Here is a 20,845-nt window from a genome sequence, read left to right as displayed (position 1 = left end):
TGATAACTGCGGCTTCCAAGAAGCAGCTGCCAGGTCCTTTCAGCCCCTAGGTGCAGGGAGGCTCCATCTGCGCGCTACCGCCACCCCCGCAGCTCCAATTGGTCGCGGTTCCTGGCTAATGGGAGCTGCAGAGCCGGTACTCCACATGCTCCCCAACCCCTGAGTGACAGCTGCTTCTGGGAACCACGCAGAGCCAAGACAAGTAGAGAATCTGTCTTAGCTCTTGCTAACCAGACTTTTAACAGCGCCGACCAGCATGCCAGGGCCCCTTTTCGATGGGGCGTTCTGGTCAAAAACCGGCCGCCTAGCAACCTTACCCAGCGCTGAGAGCCCAGGTTATCAGCCCCACACAGAGCTCCCAACTGGGAGTTCAACTGCCCAGCGCTGAGAGCCTGGGCTGTCAGCGCTGGGTAGTGGGGCTCCCAGCTCAAGCTGTCAGCCTCTCCCCCCTCTTCCCCAGTGCCCCACTTAAGTCAGTGCATGCCCTTCTGATGAGGATCTGAACTGCTGGCAGAAGGAGAGTAGTGTGGACATGAAAAACTGCACTAATTACTGCAGTGGCTATACAGCGACCCAACATAGGTCAACTTAATTGTGTATTGTAGACAAGGCCTGATTGTGTGAGATTTCACAGTTCATTTGGGACCTGATTAAGCGAGTTGATGGAAAGACTCTCATTGACTTCAACAGGAGTTCAGTCATGTCTTTGGCCGTCTGATAAATGGTGAAAGTTATGCAGTCTTCCCATTACAATCCACTATTTTGAGGAATGACAGCTCTGCTATAAAATTTTGCTGCCTGGAGAAAACTGATCTCCTTCTCTCGGTGTTTGTTTGTTGACTTTTGGTGACACAAAGGTCAAACATATTTATCTGAGTATTTTAAACGGTTTGTCGTACAATAAAATAGTTCTGTCTTGCTCCTCTGTAGTGGGTGTATTTTGAAAGCAATATGCTTACGCAGGGACAGAGGGGATGCCCTTTGTTGCCTTGGGAATCCTTCTGGCTATGGTGTACAATTATTGATTGGGAAAGATAGAGGGTGCAGTGCAGAGTGGCTGCCAGAGGGATGGAAAAGTGGGACGCGAGAACTGCTACAGAGATGTGGAAGCCCCTCTGTTGGGGAAGGGGTTGGTATCTGAATTCAGTTGATTATTTGCATATGAGTAATTTAAAAACAGATTTCAAGAGCAGTTCTAGTCTGAAAGCGACTGCAAAGCCAGTCTGCTGGAATTCTGTATTGATTTTATCTCAGTGATTTCTTCAACGTGTGTTCAATTTATAAGTAATAACATGGTCTTTTTAATTGCCAGTCCTGCAAAGTTAGAACCCTGCTTTACTTTCAATTTCCCACTCTTCTGGCTCTGCTGTAGCCACTTCTTTCAGTTACACAAGGGCAACCTCGTTGGACAATATTCTGATCTCAGTTAAGCAGGTCATCTCCACTGATCCAAACAGCCAGGGGAGTGTCACTGAGACACATTTAACGCACAGTGTGGAATAGAGAGGAGGAGGATTTGGCCATTTGGGTAGCCCTACTCTTAGCACTTAATTTAGTTTTGTTTTGATCATTATTATTGTTTCATAAGAGTGCTGAGCTGGGGGTACCACTTTTAGGCACCAAAGGAGCATTTAGAAGCTCTGGAACCCTGGGGAAGGAAGCAGTTCAAAATACACAGAAGTGATTTACATAATAACTGTAATAGTTCCAAATGTGTATTAAAGTCTTTGGATTAATACCCAGAGAAATGTGTAGTTAGATAATAGCACTTGGGCAGCTAACTCTGCTGCTCTATGGGGCTGTCACTTTCAGGATTCACTGGTGTTTTATGTTCTGGAAAAAGCTATTTGGACACCATTACTGGTGGGAGTGAGGCACTGAGCTAGGAAAGGGATTAAGGATAAGTGGTGGGAATATCATAGAAGAACATTTTAAAAACATGGTTAGCATGAAGAATAACTGTTAGATTTTATAACTCGGTCATCCACTCCATTTTGGGTGTCTGCCCAGGGGCTGGAGGTGTAAGTTCCAGCTCAGGTAGACGTACCCATGCGAATAGCTCTTGATCAAGCTAGCATGCTAAAGGTAGCCGTGTAGTGGTGGTTGGATGGGCTAGTCTCCCTGAGTACAATCCTGTCTGAAACCCTAGCTATGCACCCATCGGGACTAGTCCCTCCCGCTGCCTGTGCAGGCACATTTACTCTGTTGTTGGAGCTCTTCTCAAGATGGAAATCACAGCTCCAGTTCCAGCATAGGCAGACTCTTTGATTAGTGAGGCGTTGGCTAAGTTATTCTGCACCCCAGGTCAGCAATGTAGATAACTAACCTTAGACGCATGCACAGTCCAAATGAACTCAAGGGGATTACTCCACGCTTGGGAGGCACTTGATTAAATACTTTGCTGAATCAGGGTCCTGATGAGTAGCTGTATAATGGATCTTTAACTAAAACATGCAAGTCCTGATATTCTGGCATGGAATGAAATACATCAGTTATTTTGAGGGTGAATATAGCTGCTGCTGCTAATATTTTGAGCTCAGGGTATTTAATGATGTATGGAATAATTATAAAACAAAACAGCAGGTATAGGAGAATCCAGTGGCTGAACTGGTAAAAGCAAACCCCCAATTTCACTTCAGTTCACTTGTTAAAATTTACCTAGAGAGGGGGAAAGAAGATGTTTATGAGGGAAAGCACTGTGCGATCTGTATTTTTAGCAATTTCTTGTCAAATCTCAAATTCTTCCTGACCCTCTTCAGATTTAAAATTTTTATTAAAGTTAATGTTTAAAGTTAAATAGACAGAAGAGGAAAGGTACTGTACATCTGGGGTCAGGCTTGAGCTATGAGGGATTACAGGTATCGGTTGCAAGGGTGAAGAGATACATACATATCACATAACTGGCATAGACCCAGATTGGGGTGCAAGAGTTTTTAAAGTGTCAGTGGATAAGTTGGCTCAGGTATGCCACCCATGGACTGTATAAAGAGTGCAAGTCAGTATCAGTGTAGTGAATGAGTACAGGGATGGGGTGCATCCCTTGGTTCGTCAGGGAAGGAAGTACGTTATTTCCCTGGTCAGCAGCCTCGATTACTCAGTGTGATATTGACAGAGTCCTATGATGTGTTCTGTATAAATGTCTCTGGACCACCTGATGGTGTCAGACACTGACTACTGTTCTATAGGATCAGATGTCATATTTAACTGCTACAGAATATGCTAGTTGCCTGTTAATGTTTAGCAGAAAATCACCTGCTAGCTCCGGCAGAAGAAAACGAAAGAATGTGGGGAGTGATCCCGCAGTGAAAAGGTTAGCATAGCTGCAGAATGAGTCTGCTGCATCCTCTGATCCTTTCTCTTCAAAACACTGCTATCCAGTCAAGTCTCATGGGCACACTTATAGTTATTACTGTAAGCCTTTGCTACAATGCGGATCTTGGGATCTGTCCTTTTTTAAGGCATGGATCAAATTGTGTGCTGTAAGGAGGTTTGTTCAGGGCGGGGGTGGAGGGACTAAGTATCAGCGTAGATGTTCTTGTACCTTGTGACACATGAGGCAATCCAGTGTTTCCACCACTGCCTGTCTAATGCTGTATTTCTAGTTCCATCGCAGTCTCTTCCCATGACAGCAGCATCTATCTTAGTAGTTTTATTGTCATCTGTTGTCCTCCTCTTTTCCATCTTCCGCCAAGTGGCATCCAGTCAAGGGCTCAGGCATGGCGAGAGCAGTGATCTCCATAATGTTAGAGAAATCTGTAACAGCAAAACCTTTTACTATAAGATTTACTACAACACAAATATGGGGCCATGTTAGCTTCAGGCTAACAGATATTGTTTATTACGGAAACAAGTCTTTGATAGGAGGGAGAACGGTGATGAAAATCCAGCCCTAATTACTGCAACATGTCTTTCTAGCCTCCCAGTAATTTAATCTGCACCCATTTCATCTACCAAATGCAAAAACCTCTCTTCCTCTCTCATCATTCTAACCATGTCACTCTTCTCTGCACTTCCCTTCATGGCCTCCCTCTCACCTTCCACATTTAACTGCATTTCTCATCTTCACCTTCAGTGCTCTCACTTCCTTTTAACTCTCCAAAACCACCTTCCTAAATGCCTACTTTGTAGCCTTCTCCAGCTACCTGTATTCGTCAGTGCTCCCCTTATGCTTGGGTTCCCTTCCCCCAACTTGAGCTCCAAAAGACTTCCCAATTCATTTGATCCCTCCTTTAAAATACACCTCTTTCCAAAACCTATTGGTAGTGATCCACCAAAGAAAGCAGAGCATTTGGATGTCTGCTCTGCTGTGCGTTTGGGGGCTCCTCTGGTGAGCTGGATCAAATTGTATTTTCTGCCTGGTGTCTTGGGCAGAGCAAATAAATTGACAGCTCTACCCTAAGCAACAGTGCTTTGGAAGCTGTAAAACAATAGCTTGTTCCTAATTTTTCAGTCTTGATTATACAAGTATCTCAAATTTTCCTTTATCTGGGAAATACCCTCCTGCATTTGAAAAACACCAAGTACCTGAGGCTGCTGTTAAATAGGGGCAAAGCTCCTGTATAAGTAACCATAGGATAAGGCCATATCCTGTGCTGGTATTTCGTCATTTGGCTCCTAGAATATACTTTAGAGTCATCAATTGTAAAGCTAAGCATAATCAGAACTTCACTGGGTAGGAACAAGGGAAGGTGCTTTTTTTTTTTTTTTTTTTTTAGTTATTTGTATTGCTGTAGCAACTGTGGGTCCCATTATGCTAGGCACTGTGCAAGCATACATCAAAAAGATGGTTTCTGCCTTGAGAGCTTACAATCTAAGGATATGGCTACACTACATTGTAGAGCTGTAGTGTAGACCAGCGGTTCTCAAACTTTAGCAATCCAAAGAGCCCCATTATGATTTTTAAATTTTTTGCAAACCCCGAACCCAGCTTCTAATTTTCCCTGGGCATGCTCAACCCCTACTCAGACCCAAGTCTTGCTCCCATTCCAACCCCTTCTCCCAAGGCCCCACCCTGCCCCACCTCTTCCCTGCCTCTTTCTGCTCCTCCCCCGAGTGTGCCCCCTCCCCGCTCCTCCCCCTCCCTCCCAGCACCTCCTGCATGCTGCTGAACTGCTGTTCTGCGGCATGCAAAAGGCACTGGGATGGAAGAATTGATCAGCAGGGCCAGTGACCTTGGCCCTCTCCCGGACCCCCTGGGGTACCCTGTCCCCAGGGATCCATGGACTCCAACTTGAGAACCGCTGATATAGATGCTTCCTAAATCAATGGAAAGGGTTTTTCCATTGATGTAGGTAATCCACTACTACAAGAGCCAGTAGCTAGGTTGATGGAAGAATCCTTCCATTGACATAGCCATGCCTACACTGAGGGTTAGATCAGCTTTACTGCATAAAGTCCTGAGCAATGTAGCTTGGTCAGCCTAAGTTTTATGTATGGTCCAAGCCTAAAACTGTCTAGATTAGGGCCTTGCCTACCGGGGGGAAACAAAATTCAGTATAACCTAAAATAGACATTTAAATTGCTGTAATTATACCAGTATAACTCCCCACCTGTGGATCCTCTTATTTGGATCTCAAAGTGCCTTTTCTTTTTTCAGTTAATCTTACGTTGCTTAAGAAAGTGGTTTAAACTAAACCAAGGAAAGCCACTCTGATACTGGAATGAGATTGTCTACATTGGGATGAGTTAAATCCTATACAATTATGCCTCTATAACTGGTAAAACGTCCCTATATAGACAAGCCTAGGATAAAAGGTGTATTTTTAAAATGTTAGCTAACACATTGTAACTAAAGCCATATCTAGACTAGGGTTTACAGGTATGGTAATACATCAAGTTATCTAGCTTGATCTAATAAACACCTTTACAAATCAAGTCAAGACAAAGAAATTGTAGTTTACAACATGCTAACTGGATTCCTTTCACTGCCTGAGCTAGCTAACTCAATTGAACATCTCACCTGTCAGCCCTAGCCTAGATAAAGTCAAAATGTAAAACAAGAGAAAGTAGGTGGATACTGAAGGAAAGTAATGGGGAACGGGTTTTGTCGTACACCTCAGAGATGCTACATGGGCTATCTCATGCACTACAAAATGATCCATTCTGGTGATTGCTCATGGACGTCTGTAGGAGGCTTCTAAAAAAATGATTTAGGCCCAACCATGCATTTTACACACCTGTGAATTAGACCACTGCTATCTGCTCTAAGTGCACACAGGTCTCCTGTTTCTGCTTGTTGCTCTGATCAGGAATATATATTTTTACATCATTGGAATTAATCAACTTTTAAAGTGCAATTAAAATGTGCAACATATGCCCAGAATTCAACTTGTACCGTTCTCAAGACAATCTCCATCTCCAGTGTGGCAAATTTTACATGGTACTCAGACTCCGTATAACAAATGTATAAAAGTACTCCGAAACCTGGCCTAAGGCATCCAACTAATCCTAAAGTAACCAGAGTAGAAGCAAATCAGTGTTGAACCAAAAGCCTGATTGAACCAAGGGTCGTGGTGGATTTCTCTCTCTCGCTGATAAATTTTAAATCAAGCTTGGATGTTTTTCCAAAAGCTATGCTCTAGGAATTCTGGGGAAATTCTGTGGCCTGTGTTATACAGGAGGTCAGACTAGATGATCATAATGGTCCCTTTTGGCCTTGGAATTTATGAATCTATGAACAAAATGCTTGCTCAGGCTTCGAGGGACAATCAAGAAAAGCAAGATCCAGAGATTCTGCCGGAGACTACTGAAAGCAGAGTCCCTAGCACTGAATGCTGAGATGACTCCACAGATGTCATCTGTTAAAGTGGGATATGGAAAAGGAGTTGTCTTAAATAACAGAGTCCAATGCCATTTAAATATAGACATGGCCAGTTATACCTGAAGGGGATTGCTTCCACAGGAGTCCACTTCCCTCTTTTCTAGGCCAGGAGGTTATTGCTGTAATATTTTGTTAGGTTTATTTTCTTCCAATTTAGAATAAGTAGAAAGCACCCATACCAGGCTGTGAGTGCCCTGCCAGTTCTTTAGAATTACAGAGCACAAATTCAGTACCATCAGCATACCCATTCTACCAAGCTGCAGCACTTACCAAACACCAGCACCCTCATACTTCAATCTGTATGTCCATCCCCTCTCATTTTTTGCAAAAGCCAGATAAAACAAATGGGCCCTGCGATGTCAGCACATCTTTCCATGGGTGGCAATGCATTGCAGAGCCCCAGAACCTTTATGGAGAACATGCTGCAAACAATTACTGTTAAATCAAGGGTTATCTAGAATCAGCAACTCGACTTCACAGCTGTGGCAGTGTATACTGTGGGAAGCAGTCATCTCTCAGGTATGAAGATGATCTGGTATATGAAGTTTTTGATGATGGTGATTGGTAATGGATAAATAAGGTGACCATAGATCATAGGCCTAAATGGAGGCAAATTTGTGGATGTTAGTTGTACGTATAAAATTTATTTAAGCTGGTAATATTAGAACTGTGTCAGTTCTTTTCTCTTTGAAAATTTACGTAGCTGACATGTTTGGGATTTTATTTTTGCCAAAGCCATCAAACTGTACAATGATTAAATAGATTTTGTTCTGCACTAAGCAGTAAATCAGCAATGCCTTTACAGTCATGATATCAAAGGATTAAAAATCTCTCCCATTGTGTCAATGGTAGCTGGAATATTTCTTTGAGCCTCATTTTATGATAAGGTTGTTTTCTACTTACAAAAGGTGGGTTTTCCAGTGGTGTTTATAGTTTCCTTTGCAAGTTTCTGTGGACCTGATCTCTGCAGTTCCGTATTTTGTGTGTTTCTTTCTAGAAAGCAATTAAAGTTTTAAATCAGCCTCTTTTTAATGGACTTCTCGGTATTTACACTAATGTAACACTTTGCAGGTTCTTGCCACAGGGTTCTTCTGGTGCTTGAAGCTTTCTTTCTTTTCCTCCTTTCTGAACAGTAAGATCAAATCTCTTCAGGGTAACGTGATTAGCATGTTTTGCATGAGAACCCACCCACCCTGAATGTAAATTATCCCCCATGCTGAATGCAGCTACCTTTTCCCTATAACCACCCTGTGTGCCACTGTAAAATATGTGTTTACTTTCATAAAAACTCTGTATGAAGGCACATATGCAATCCCATTAAATTTTACCCCACCAATTGGAAACACTGCATCCCTTAAGTCATCTACACTGTGACATTTTAAATATTTTTTATTTCATTTTATTTTGGAGGATGACAGTACTATTTATCAAAGCATTCATTATGGTACAAACCAAAAGATTGTTAAGAACATCTCATCAAAAATTCTAAAACACAAATATTTTTTGGATGTGTCAACTTAATAGTGCGCTGTGTCCTCTTCACTTTCGCCTGCAAAAACGGTTCTGATTTGCATGTCAAGTTTAATATAAACTTTGCAGACTGGCTGCAGCACTGCATGCAATTCACATCTTTGGACCTTATGTCGTGATCTTGATTTTCTGTGTACCCCACCATTGCCATTATGTAGTATGTTATGACCTATGTTAATAAAAAGAAATCAGAGAGCTTAAAGGATTTTCTGGCATCACAAGTGAGCAGAAAAAAAATCAAGCTGTACATCAGTTACCTAGATGAGGAACAATTGTTACTTTTGACAGACATCAGTATTCAGTACCTAGGACCAAATCCTGCAGCCCTTACTCTTGTGAATATTTCCATAAAAGTCAATGGGACTATTTAAAAGCCCAGACCGACTCACGTTGAACTCAACAGGGAAACTCTGATTCTCTAAGTCAGCGTTGTGAGATCCGACCAGATGTGAGTAAGGATTATTGGATCTGGCCCTTTAATCCAAGGGTGTGATTCTCATTTACCCCAAGGCCATGCCACTCTAGTAGTGAAAAGGGTCCTTAAAGTAGAGTGAATATATACGTTTGATTTTTAAATATAATTCACTCCCACTTCATGGCACCTCAAAATTAACCTGTTCTGTTCATTCCCTCTGAAGCACCTGGCACTGGCCACTGTCAGAGATAGGATACTGGACTAGATGGATCATTGGTCTGAACCAGTATGGTCGTTCTTGTGTTCTCTAACCTGCCTAGAAGGGCATGAAGTGGCCTTAGGGTAAATGAGACTCACGTCCTGAATCTTTTGGTGTTTTGTCAGTTTTAAGCATCTTCTAGTAAAATGGGATGTTTAAAATTTAAATATTTAAAGAAACCAAGATAGAGAGAGATTTCTCATTTGTTTGTAAGAGAGTTACCATTGTACTGATAAACTAAAATGTCTTCTTCACTACTGCTATGAACTGTTGCCATGTAAATATTTATTTAAAGTGTAGAAATGCAAAATCATTTTAAAAGAAGGCACTTCACCTACCTTTACAAACTATTTTCGAAAGTAATTTTGTGCTTTATGCATTACAGACCCATAATATTGGCAAAAAACTTCTAAAATGTCATTTTTGAGTAATGAGTGTGAAAATGGCATCCATGCCTGATCACCTTTTCTTTATGCAATATTGAGGTTTAAAACATTACCTTAATTCTTGATTGCACAAAAACAAAAATGGATTTTGTTTATCAAATTTGAGCCCAGAATAGTGTTTACATATGACTGAAAAGCTGGGGTTATAGTGGAAGCACTCTCAAAATCTTAACAATAGTTGAGTGGACAGCACCAAAACAACATTCAGCTGCATGAGGAACTACTGTTTTGTATTTGCAAAGAAATTTCATGAACTATACTTGTTTTATGGGTGTTTTTTCCCCGATTAGAATCCTTTTATTCATGAGACATTGTCAAGGCTGGTACAATAGGCCTAAAAATTGGTTTACTTTGGCAGTGCTGGTTGGCACAAACTTTGGAGTAATCTGAACCATTTGGGAAGGACTTACTTTCAAGGTCCATTTTGATGTGCCTTTCATATTGAAAGGCAAGACCTTTCAGATAAGACATTTGTACAAGTAGGTCAACACAGCAACTGTGACAGTGCCCATTTCAGTGATAAAACTGCATGAGCCAGATTCTCAGTTAGTGATAATTGGTATCGTTTCATTGACTTCCGTTTGAGGATCTGGCCAAAATTTGCATGCATTTCTATTTAAAGATCTGCAATAAGGGTGAGTTCAAGACTAAAATAGATGATATATGAAAAAGGTAACAAAAATGGTCATTCATATGGTCAAATTTACATATGACAAGAGAAATAATGCTAAGGGCTTGTCTATGTGGCATGGCAAAGTGCACCAGAGGGATGTGAGTTGTAAAATGCTCTAACATGTTGCGCTTTGACTACCCCATGTAGAGCATGCTGGTGCAGGCTAAAGGGCACCTAATTCATCTTAAGGTCATAGAAACCTGCTAGAAGACAGCAGCATGGTCTACATGGGGCAGTTACAGTACAACACATCACATCTGTAACCTTTTGTAATCTTTATGTTGAAATGCTCCCAATTAATATTAAGTTGTTAAAGAAAAGGATGCCACAAAACCCAGCTTAGTTTTCTAGGTCGGTTACAGAAAAATTATTTAGCAGAGGACCACTAAGTGATGCTTTGAATGATGCACCCAAAGTCTATTAAAAAGAAAAATGATTAGTTAACAAATAGACGGGCAACTACCAATTATGTAAATACTACTATTATCCTCACACTCAAAGATGAAATGGTCTAGCAGTGGATGATCAGCCTACTGACAACGGCATGAAGGAGAGCCTTATAATCCTGAAGCCTAGCAGTAAGTACCCTTTTAAGGTTAATCGGAGCTCCCTTGCAATTTAGCAACATTTACTTCTTTTATACTCCATTATAGTTCTAATTAGTATTAAACTACCTTTTACCATAATTATATTTCCACCACCTTCATAATGGCTCTTTGTTACCCATTGTTTAAATTAACATCTGCACCAAAGTTCTTCTTATACTGTCAAAAAGATAGCATTTTAATAAAACATTCACAATTTTCAAAAGCAATCGTTAAAAAACCTTACTCAATTATAACCAAAAACATAATGGTAACATAACCTTGAGTTATGTCCTTGCTAACTCTTACTTTCCCATGACACACAGTCTCCAACTTATCTCTGATTTTTTTATTTTTTTTTTTTACACTTTTTTTAGACTTTAACTAGCAGTAATTACTGTTGTGGCTGATGTCCACACTCCCCTCCTGTTGGTGGTGGGTGTCCTCACCAGGAGCATTTCAACGGGCTGAAGGGAGACAGTGGGGGGAATTGAGAGCCCTGCTGCCCCTCAGGACTTCCTGTTCCCAGCCTGGAGCAGGGGGAAAGTTTCCCAGGGCTTCTTGCCTCCTCACTCCCAGACGGGAGTTGGAGGCAGCTAGTGGGGGCTTCTCACCTCCGGTGAGGAGATCTACACCTGGAGTCCAGTCAGCTACCGTGCTCCTGACAGGGAGAAGGGAGCGGGAGCCTGGCTTTCTTGGAGCAGAGACCCGGCAGCAGCCTGGCTGAGGAGCTGGGAGCTGGCTTTCTTGTCAGTTTCCCCGCTTCACTGTAGCCCAAAACCTAACTTCTACTTACGTCTTAATCCAAACCATCCTATAGATTGTACACCCCTCTAGTGCCCTTTGCCAGCACTGTGTAGACAAGATCTAGGATTACCTGGTGTCCCAGATCCACAGGATGGGCATTACTGCCCCCAGCCTTGGAGCAGTCTCTAGGAGGAACCTCTCCAATGTGGCAGACTCCCCTTGGGGTCTTGCTTTTCCTCCACTATAAGCAACACAGTTTCACCACCTCCTTAGACTGGGCCTGCGGCACTCCTGCTTCACACCATGAGCTCTGTTCAACTAGTCTAAATGAGATGGACCCTTGATGGAGAATTGCACATATTTTAGGGATCAATGCACCTCTCCAAGCATTTTCAGTGACACTCTCACAGCATTGTGAAAACAGTAGGGTTTATTAATCATCTGGAACACAGCAGAGGAAGTTCCTAAATTGGCATAGAGCAAGGTGGGCAAACTACAGTCCACGGACCGTATCCGGCCCCTCAAGGCTTTGAATACAGCCCACGGGATTGTCCCCCGTGGCACCATGGGCCCTGCGCCGCTCTCAGAAGCAGCCAACACCATTTCCCTGTGGCCCCCGAGCTGAGGGTCAGAAGGCTATGTGTGTTGCCCTTGCCTCCAGGCACCGCCCCCGCATCTCCCATTGGCTGGGAATGGGGAACGCATGTGGAGCCCTCTGTTCCTCCTCCCCCAGGGGCCGCAGTGCTTCCTGGAGTGGCGCCGGGCTGGGGACAGGACAAGCATGCAGGGAGCCTGCCCTGGCCCCAGTGTGTGTGGCTGCCACCCCAGAACCGCTTTAGGTAAGCAGCGCTGGGCCAGAGCCCAAATCCCTCCTGCACACCACCCCCCCAACTCCCTGTCCTAAGTCCCTGCCTGCATCTCATACCCCTCCTGCACCCTAACCCCCTGCCCTGAGCCCCCTGCTACACCCTGCACCCCTGTGCACCCCTGCCGTAATCCATCTGACTCCCAGGTGTGCTTGCCTTCTTCCTGCAGTCCATGCTTAACCCTCCTATGGACCTTCGTTCTCCCACTGGGGAAATGCTGCTTGGCTTCCTACAGAGAGAGGGGGCAATCTATGGTCATTGTTTGCTAGGTGTCAATGACTGGGCAATTGGATCTGCCATTGTATTCTCAGGAACTCCACTGATATGGGACTTAAGACCCAGACATCTAGGCACCATTGTGACCCCTAGGTAACAATGCAGCATATAGGGAAATTGAGGCACACACAGGTTTCATACCAATATTACAAAAAAATCCCACTTGATGTGACCTTTTTGCTTGAAATCAGGCCTTTTGTTTGTTTCAGACACTGTCCGGTTTATCAGCCTTAGAAGGAAAGAAACAGGAGGTTTCAGGGCATCTTAGTAAAGTACAGAAACAAAATTATAGTACTGCACTTATCAGCACTGCAGACCTTAGGTAACTGAGTCATTGTTTTCCCATGACCTGCTTGGGAAAACACACCTTTTGTTGAGCAAAATGTACAATGGCACCCACGCAGCTTGAATTTTTCTGGTTTGTCTCCAGACAGCACACTGAGGAGCTAGTGATGGCTTGATTCAGTTATCAAGTTTTCATGTTGTGACACAACATAATTTCAGTGTCATTTCCAATATGATGTACTTGATGCAAGGGACTAAGTTCCTTGTGCCATATGGAAAAATGGAGGTTTGGTGCCTTACTCAGAAAAAAATTAATCATGCATGATCTTTATATTACCAGTACTTGGTTTTTCAACCCTCTGTTTTAAAGTAAAGTATTTTGGCAGAAGGGAGGTGAAAAACTATGACGTTCTGAAGTTAAAATAGAAATAAGCATATTTTCAGCTGCCTTTTAAAAATGAAATCAAATATGAGTGCACACTATTTTTGTAATGCCTGTGGAAATAACACCTGCAATCAGTAAAGGAAGGTTTTCCAGTGTAGAATCATGCTGAGATCAGTAGATTGATAAAGTCGCAATGTAACCGTTGATGTCAGATTTCATTTTGTTGTGTTTCATTGATCAAACATTCCAGGTTTCATTTATTTATTTATTTATTTATTTTTTAAGAAAACTTGTAGTCCCTCTTATACTTGCCCAGTCTCATTTCCAAATAGTGATAATAAAACCTCCAATGGCGCAAATGAAATAATGTACTCTGAAACCTTTTACTTTTCTGTTACAGCTTCTTTTCTCAGCTCACAGTATCTCTCCATCCTCCCCTAAGCAGAGAACAACCCTGCCTTCTTTCTGGGTCTCCGAGGTACTTTTACTTACTTTCTTTTCTGATGTGTCTTTCTCTGGTGAGCACAACTCAACTATACTTCTTGTGCTTGGCACCAGCCTTGAGTTGCTTCAACGTGGTGACTACAAAGCAAAGAGAAGTATAGACTTGGAGTAAAACAAAAATATATGTATAAGATGAGACAGGACTCGTTGGCCACAGCAATACTTCATGCTGTAGGGACAAAGACTCTATCTGATTTATTTGTTAAGCCTGATATAGACCTCGATCCAAAATATTGTACCTTTATTTTCCATTTCTAAAAGATATCTCTTCCCTCACCTTATCGGTACCAGTGCATTTGATGCTTTTGTCAGTGTGCATTAATTTTGCATCAGTAATTTATATCTGCAAATTTAAACCCCAAGATTATGTTAATTTTGCCATATGAATGTGGGCTGTGAATTATGATGTCAAGTATGCCATTTTAAAATAATAGAGAGTGGACTTGTTTGGCAATCTGCATTTAGTTAGACACTCCATTCATTACTTACTTGGAAATTGAAAGAAATGTTAATTGAGTGTTGAAGGCCATACAGGGAAGCCATTATTTTAATTTACACAAAAGTTAGAAGAAAATACTCTTGCAAGTTCAGCTATACCATGTGCATTGTAGTGCCTCAGGTAACTCAAGGCTATGTCACATTGCATAACACAACATAACCTAATTTAGACGGACATTGTGCTTTGACTCATCACATCACATTAGAAATACAATGTTATATATTTTTTAAAGTAGGTTGTAGCTGGTTAATATTACATGGCAGACATAATCTGTCTCCAAGCTTTCCAGTACTTCTGTAGCAATACACAGGAGGAAATAATAGCACAGTAACTGACTAATGATTTTTTTCTGTTTCTAGGCAAGCTGATACAGGATTCCCAGAAGATAACCCAGGAGAACAAAGGGCTCAGCTGGACCAAAATTTAGGACCCAAATGGAAGGCATCTGTTAGACCATTTCAAACAAGAGAACCTATTGTCTTGTCTCAAGAGAGCCGGAGAAGATCCGAGACATTGCCCAGTGATTACAGATACTCCCAGGAAAACGTGAATGAGAAAAGCAAGGATTGCAGCTTGCCCCTTCTCACTTATTCTGAGCCGCAGATACTGCAGGAGAGCCACTCCTGTCCACCACAAGGCAGAGGAGAGGAAAGTCAGTGGACAGAGCTGACGTTGCTGAACAAGAGACGTGGACCTGCCCCTCAGAGGCCTCCCCCACCCAAACGAGATAATAAATACAGGGGCCAGGACAATTCCACCTCGCTCAGCATCTCTTCAGAATCACTGCTGGCAGTACCCAGGAAGCCCATTCAGTCCATTTCCCCCAGCTCTGGTGAGGTAATTACAGGTTACGTTCAGAGTCCTGCAGCATTCAATGGAAAACTAAAGAGCGCTCATCCTCAGGGGCTCCGGCAAACAGCATCCACAGAGAATGTGTGTCAGCACTTAGAAGAGAAAGCACATCTCAAATCTGAACCTGTATTGTCTTCAAAGTATCGCTACCTTCAGAAACCTGGAATGGAGACATCAAGGTCCCCTTCACCTCAGTTTGCGCCACAGAAGCTGACTGACAAGCCTCCTGTATCTGTCCAGGATGAGAACCCAGCAAGGTATTGTGCCTTTACAGTTATGTGCCTTTTAGAAGCCCCTTCCCATATTAGGTTTTGTTAATAATTGGCTGTTACTTTTAATGAAGAAGTGTGAAGAAACTGCCTTTGGGTCTATTCAGTATTAACCTTTCCAGCATGTCTTGCAAGTGACACACTTCTGTAAAGCAACAGCAACTGCTGCAACAAATATCTAAACCATATTTGAAATTCCAGTTAATTCTATTGCAGTCATTCAACTGGTCTCTCTTGGTTTCTGCTGAAGGACAGTAGATCAATAGAAATTCTGCTCCGTGCTAAAATTTTAATTGGAATTTCCATTACAGAAACTAAATGGGATGAAATGTTTTGCCCAACTATGGCGTGGTTTCTAATCCACTACATGCACGGAGCTAAAACAATTATTGTACAAGAAAATTGCATTCATTTTGGTGGCACCTATTCCAAAAGCTTACATGTGAAGTACGCTTATCTGCAAATTATGAATTTTGTGGGTTTTTTATTTTTTTCAAATAAAAGTTTTTAATGCAGCTTGGCATTCCTGAGCAGCCTGCTGATGGTTGCTAACAAGTGGTGTCACTTTTTATATCACCTGACTTGGAAGTGAATGTCAGAAAATGTAAACCAGTCTTCTCTCTCCCCCAATACTCCCTCTTTCCCTATTTTAATACACTTTGTGTCTAATGTTGAAGCAAATATAAGCTGGTTCATAATCTGCTGTATGGCATCCCATGCTGCCAATGTCATAAACAGAGGCAAAGTGGGTGAGGTAATATCTTATTGGACCAATTTCTGTTTCAAGCTTGCTGTTCCCAGCTCTGGGAAATGTACTCAGAGTGCCACAGCTAAATACAAGGTAAATACAATTTTGTATTTACCTGTGACATTCTGAGTACATTTCCCAGAGCTGAAGAAAAGCTCTATGTAAGCTTGAAAGCTTATCTCTTTCACCAACAGAAGTTGGTCCAATCCTCACCCAGCTTGTCTCTCTAATATCCTGGGACTGACATGGCTGCAACAACACTGCATACAGTAATGTCATAAACAGTCATTTTTCTGCTACATAATAAACCCTTCCAGGAGGCTCAGGAATATGTTTTCATTAAACACTTAATATGACATTATAATTCATGGTTGAAAAGTGGAGAAAACGATATTGGCTAAATGAGTATTGAGGTTGCTATGCTGAGTGAAAAAGGCATATTTTTCTTTAAAGGTCAGCAATTATATATTTTTTTGCAATATGTTCACAGTGCATTCTCTGTTATTGTCTACAATAGTGATATAGTTTATTCTGTTCTATTTTCAGTTTTTCTGCATCAAAAATGGCATTTGTAAAACAAAAGTATTTTTGACAGATTGATGTTGCTGCTGCATGTTTTCTAGATTTTTTGCACTTCATCATTGTCATAATATTTGACTTCACAGCTAGCAAATTACCTTTTCCATTTCTGAGCACCTTTTGTGGCATAAATCTGTTGTTTTGAATGAAGCCTCTCTAGAAGACAGAATCCTTCAGTCATCATTTCTTTTACCTTAGTAAAGAACTTGAGGACTCCAGAAGGTTAAAATTTTGTATGTGTGTGTGGTGTGAGTTTTTTCGGGGGAAGAGGAGGGAGGAGGAGGTTGTTTTTTTTAAGCTCAAGAATTTGGTGAAATACTTGCACTGTAATCCATTAATTATAAATTGCTATAATTTGTTTCTTTAAAGACCTAGTCTTTTCTTTGTTCAATATAAGGAAATTCAGGTACCGAAAACTACATCTCAATGCTGTGATGGTTACATCAGAAAGCAAAATAAGGAAACATATTCAATGTATTTATAAATGATTTGGAAAAGGCGGTGAACACAGGGCAACATTTGCAGATGATACAAAATTGCTCAAGATAGTTAAGGCCAAAGCTGACGGCAAAGAGATATCACTTAACTGGTTGACTGGGCAACAAAATGTCAGATGAAATTCAATACTGATAAATGCCAAATAATCCATATTGGAAAACATAATCCCAGTTATACATAAAAAATTATGGGGTTTAAATTAGCTGTTACCACTCAAGAAAGAAATCTCGGAGTCATCATGGATAGTTCTCTGATAACATCTACTCAATGTGCAATGGCAATGAAAAAAGGGAACAATGATAGAAACCATTAGGGAAGGGATAGATGATAAAATCATAATGCCTTTATAAATCCATGGTACACCCACACCTTGAATACAGTATGCAGTTCTGGTTTCGCCATCTCAAAAAAGATATATTGGCATTGGAAAAGGTACAGGGAAGGACAACAAAAATTATTAGGAGCATAGAACAGCTTCCATGTAAGGAGAGATTAAAAAGACTGGGACTATTCAGTTTAGAGAAGAGATGACTAAGGGAGGAGACGATAGAGGTCTATAAAATCATGAATGATGTAGAGAAAGTGAATAAGGAAGTGTTATTTACCCCTTCACATAACACAAGGACAAGGGGTCATCCAGTGAAATTATTAGACAGTACATTTAAAACAAATATAAGGAAGAACGTCTTCACACAATGCACAGTCAGCCTGTGGAACTCATTGCCGGGAGATGTTGTGAAGGCAAAAAAGTATAACTGAGTTAAAAAAAAGAATTAGATAAGTCAATGGAAGATAGGTCCATCCTTATGGCTATTAATCAAGTGATGCAACCCCATGCTCTGGGTGTCCCTAAACCTCTGACTGCCAGAAGCTAGGGCTGCCAATTTTGATTGCATGTGTTCCTGGAGGTTTCATCAAATTACATAATCTTTAATTAAGGATTCATCTTTAATTCCTGGACAATCCTGGAGGATTGGCAACCCTACTGGGACTGGACAACAAGGGATGGAGTATTTGATAATAGACTGTTCTGTTCATTCTCTCTCAAGCATTTGGCACCAGCCACTGTCAAAAGACAGGATACTGGGCTTGATGGACCATTGGTCTGACCCAGCATGGTTATTCTTATTAAATATGTGAAATATAGCATATGATCTCCAATTCCTAGATACAATGAATTACAGTAATGAGTTCCTTTCCATACTGTTATTGTGAATGGATATTGAAGAATACATGGTAAATTAAGTTTATTTGGCATTGCCTTTTTACACAACTTTAATGTTGATGTGCCTGATTATATGCACATATATTGGTTGACTTTGTGAAAACAGTGTATGGGGATTTAGCCGTACATCTTCCATTAACACTTTAAAAATCTCCACCACTGACCTTGAGTATGTATACAATTTTTTGTCCTCAAATTACTCACCTAATGAAACAGTTATTGTAACAAGTGGGAAAATGTGTGTCATATCTCTGTTTTCTATTGTATTTATTTCATAAGTGGAATACATCGAGTAGTTTAGCATACAGTTTAACCATGATGCTTAACACTTTCTGATTCCTTGCATGCCAGTTTTCAGGAATGTTAATATGTGTACTGTATGCTCCTGGTGTCTGGTACTGTTAATATGCATCTATCTTTCTGTAGGGAAGATGTCTTGCTGATAATGTAAAGGCATGGCAATTTCTGCAACATCTTAGCTAGAATTATTTTATTGCATGGAGAAATATACTGTACTTATGGTGTGTAAAATATAGTTATAATTGAAAAACGTTCTTAAAACAGTTAAGGTTGAAAGTGCATTTTGGAGTATTTCCACTAAAATTACACTTTTTTAATCAAATACTCTTAATAAAAATGCCACAATCATTAGTAAATTTGGAATTTAATAGTCCTCCACTGCCATATAATTCTCCTTCATCTACCATTGCCCCCACCTGACTTACGCTGCCCATCCAACTTTAACTTTGAATCCTTAAATTTCCACACACATGCACACACAAAAAAGTCAATTACAAAATAAAGAGCAGGAATATTACATAGCCCAATTTATACTTAAGAGATACATTTCCAGTAAACTATTGAATAGCTTGCTACCAAAAAAAATATCGTGTGTATTACCGGTAATATCTGAACAATATAGTTTAATATGATTAAATATCCCAACTTGTAAGCAATCCTTTTCTGCATACATCTCCATACCTTTACAGGCCCCTTTACCTCCCTCTCAAAATTCTCTCCCCTTTCCACATACTTATATAACCACGGAAGATCCAAAAACAGTTTATCACACACAAAACACCTTATCAGTCATTCCACTCTTTTTTATTCCTATGTACATTCTTCTAGTCCACCAACATCTAATACTGTGAGAGAACCTTCTTCACTGTTCATGTGGCTTCATGGATTTTTAAGGTGGAAGGGACAAATAGTCTGACCTCCAGTATATCACAGGCCATAGAATTTCACCCAGTTACCTACCCCAGCATTGAATCCAATAACTTGTATGCCCTGGGATTATGCCTCTTTGGAACTCTTGACTACATATTTAGACTAAGATTGCTCACAAAATGCCGTGGGGTTTTGGATGCCCAGTTTCCACTAATCTTAATGAGATTTGAGTGTCCATATCCTTTAGGGGGTGTGGACAGTCTGTCTTAATGTGTAAAATCAGTTGTATACTCTTAACAGCATTTTGTTATAGAACAAAACAAGACGGCAAAGTTAAGTTTGCATGAGTAGTGGAAGCCATGGGGCAGTAGGGAGCAGACTGGTTCCCTTACCTGTACATCTTTTAACAAGTATAGAATTTTTGTCAGGAGAGCACAGTTTGGGGTAGGAGGGAGCCTGGGCTGGACTCCATTCTAGCACTTTCAGCCTGAACTCTTCAACTACATTTTTATTGTTTGTGAATTTCCCTGTTTTCTTAATGGGCACCAAAAATGTAAATTGGATTAGGACGTAGGGAGAGGAGGTGAGGAAACCCATGCTCCAACAGACAGAGTCTCCCACCCAAACCTGGCTTCACTTCTGCAGATTTCAGCAAGCCCATGGGAGGTGTGCACGCAGTGGGGAGTGATATCAAGGCAGGGTATGAAGGGGTGTGGAGAAGAGGGGGAAGCTTTCATCACATCAGTAGCTCTAGACATTTAACATTCTAGATTTTTCACTTGTATAAGACTCTACCTATTCATCCATCCATGGATGCATGCCTTCCCCAATTCCCTGCACCCACCTTCCGTAATTCCACCTCTCCAAAGTCTGCTGTCCTGTGCCCCTATCTCCATGGCCTCTGCCCCTTAGAGTGCCCTAGTATCTCCCTTCTATTCCCCATGCTCCTCCCCGGGTCCTTTGCACTCCAGTCGATACCTCCTCAAGGTCTCTGCACCTGTGTTCATGCCTTCCCTTGCGCACACATTCTCTGTGCTTTCCCCAGTCACTTTCCACCTCATTCCATGCCTTTTGCCCCAGCCCTCTTCCCCTTCAGTCATCTCCTCCATATTCTGCCAATCTGCTTCCCTACTTTTACTCCCGAGGGAATTCTGTGCCAAAAAAATTAAAAATTCTGCACACAATATTTTAAAATTCTACAAATTTTATTTGTCA

The 20,845-nt window shown here is 41.3% G+C and overlaps 1 protein-coding gene across 6 annotated transcripts in view; it reads left to right on the top strand.

Annotated features, from left to right (window-relative positions):
- SHROOM2 (shroom family member 2) overlaps window positions 1-20,845 on the top strand; it is a 205,545-nt gene that overhangs the window by 165,084 nt on the left and 19,616 nt on the right. For 5 of the 6 annotated variants that reach the window (XM_032777669.2, XM_032777671.2, XM_075060587.1 and 2 more), the window contains 2 exons: window positions 13,687-13,764; window positions 14,649-15,398. In XM_032777669.2, the coding sequence (XP_032633560.1) occupies window positions 13,687-13,764; window positions 14,649-15,398 (828 nt within the window). The remainder of the gene's footprint in view (window positions 1-13,686; window positions 13,765-14,648; window positions 15,399-20,845) is intronic. The other variant, XM_032777672.2, reaches the window with a different exon arrangement.

Source organism: Chelonoidis abingdonii, chromosome 1 (assembly GCF_003597395.2).
Source record: "Chelonoidis abingdonii isolate Lonesome George chromosome 1, CheloAbing_2.0, whole genome shotgun sequence".
Lineage (NCBI taxonomy): Eukaryota > Metazoa > Chordata > Testudines > Testudinidae > Chelonoidis > Chelonoidis abingdonii.
Note: the sequence above shows the minus strand (reverse complement) of the source record. Positions and strands in the feature narration are given on the sequence as shown.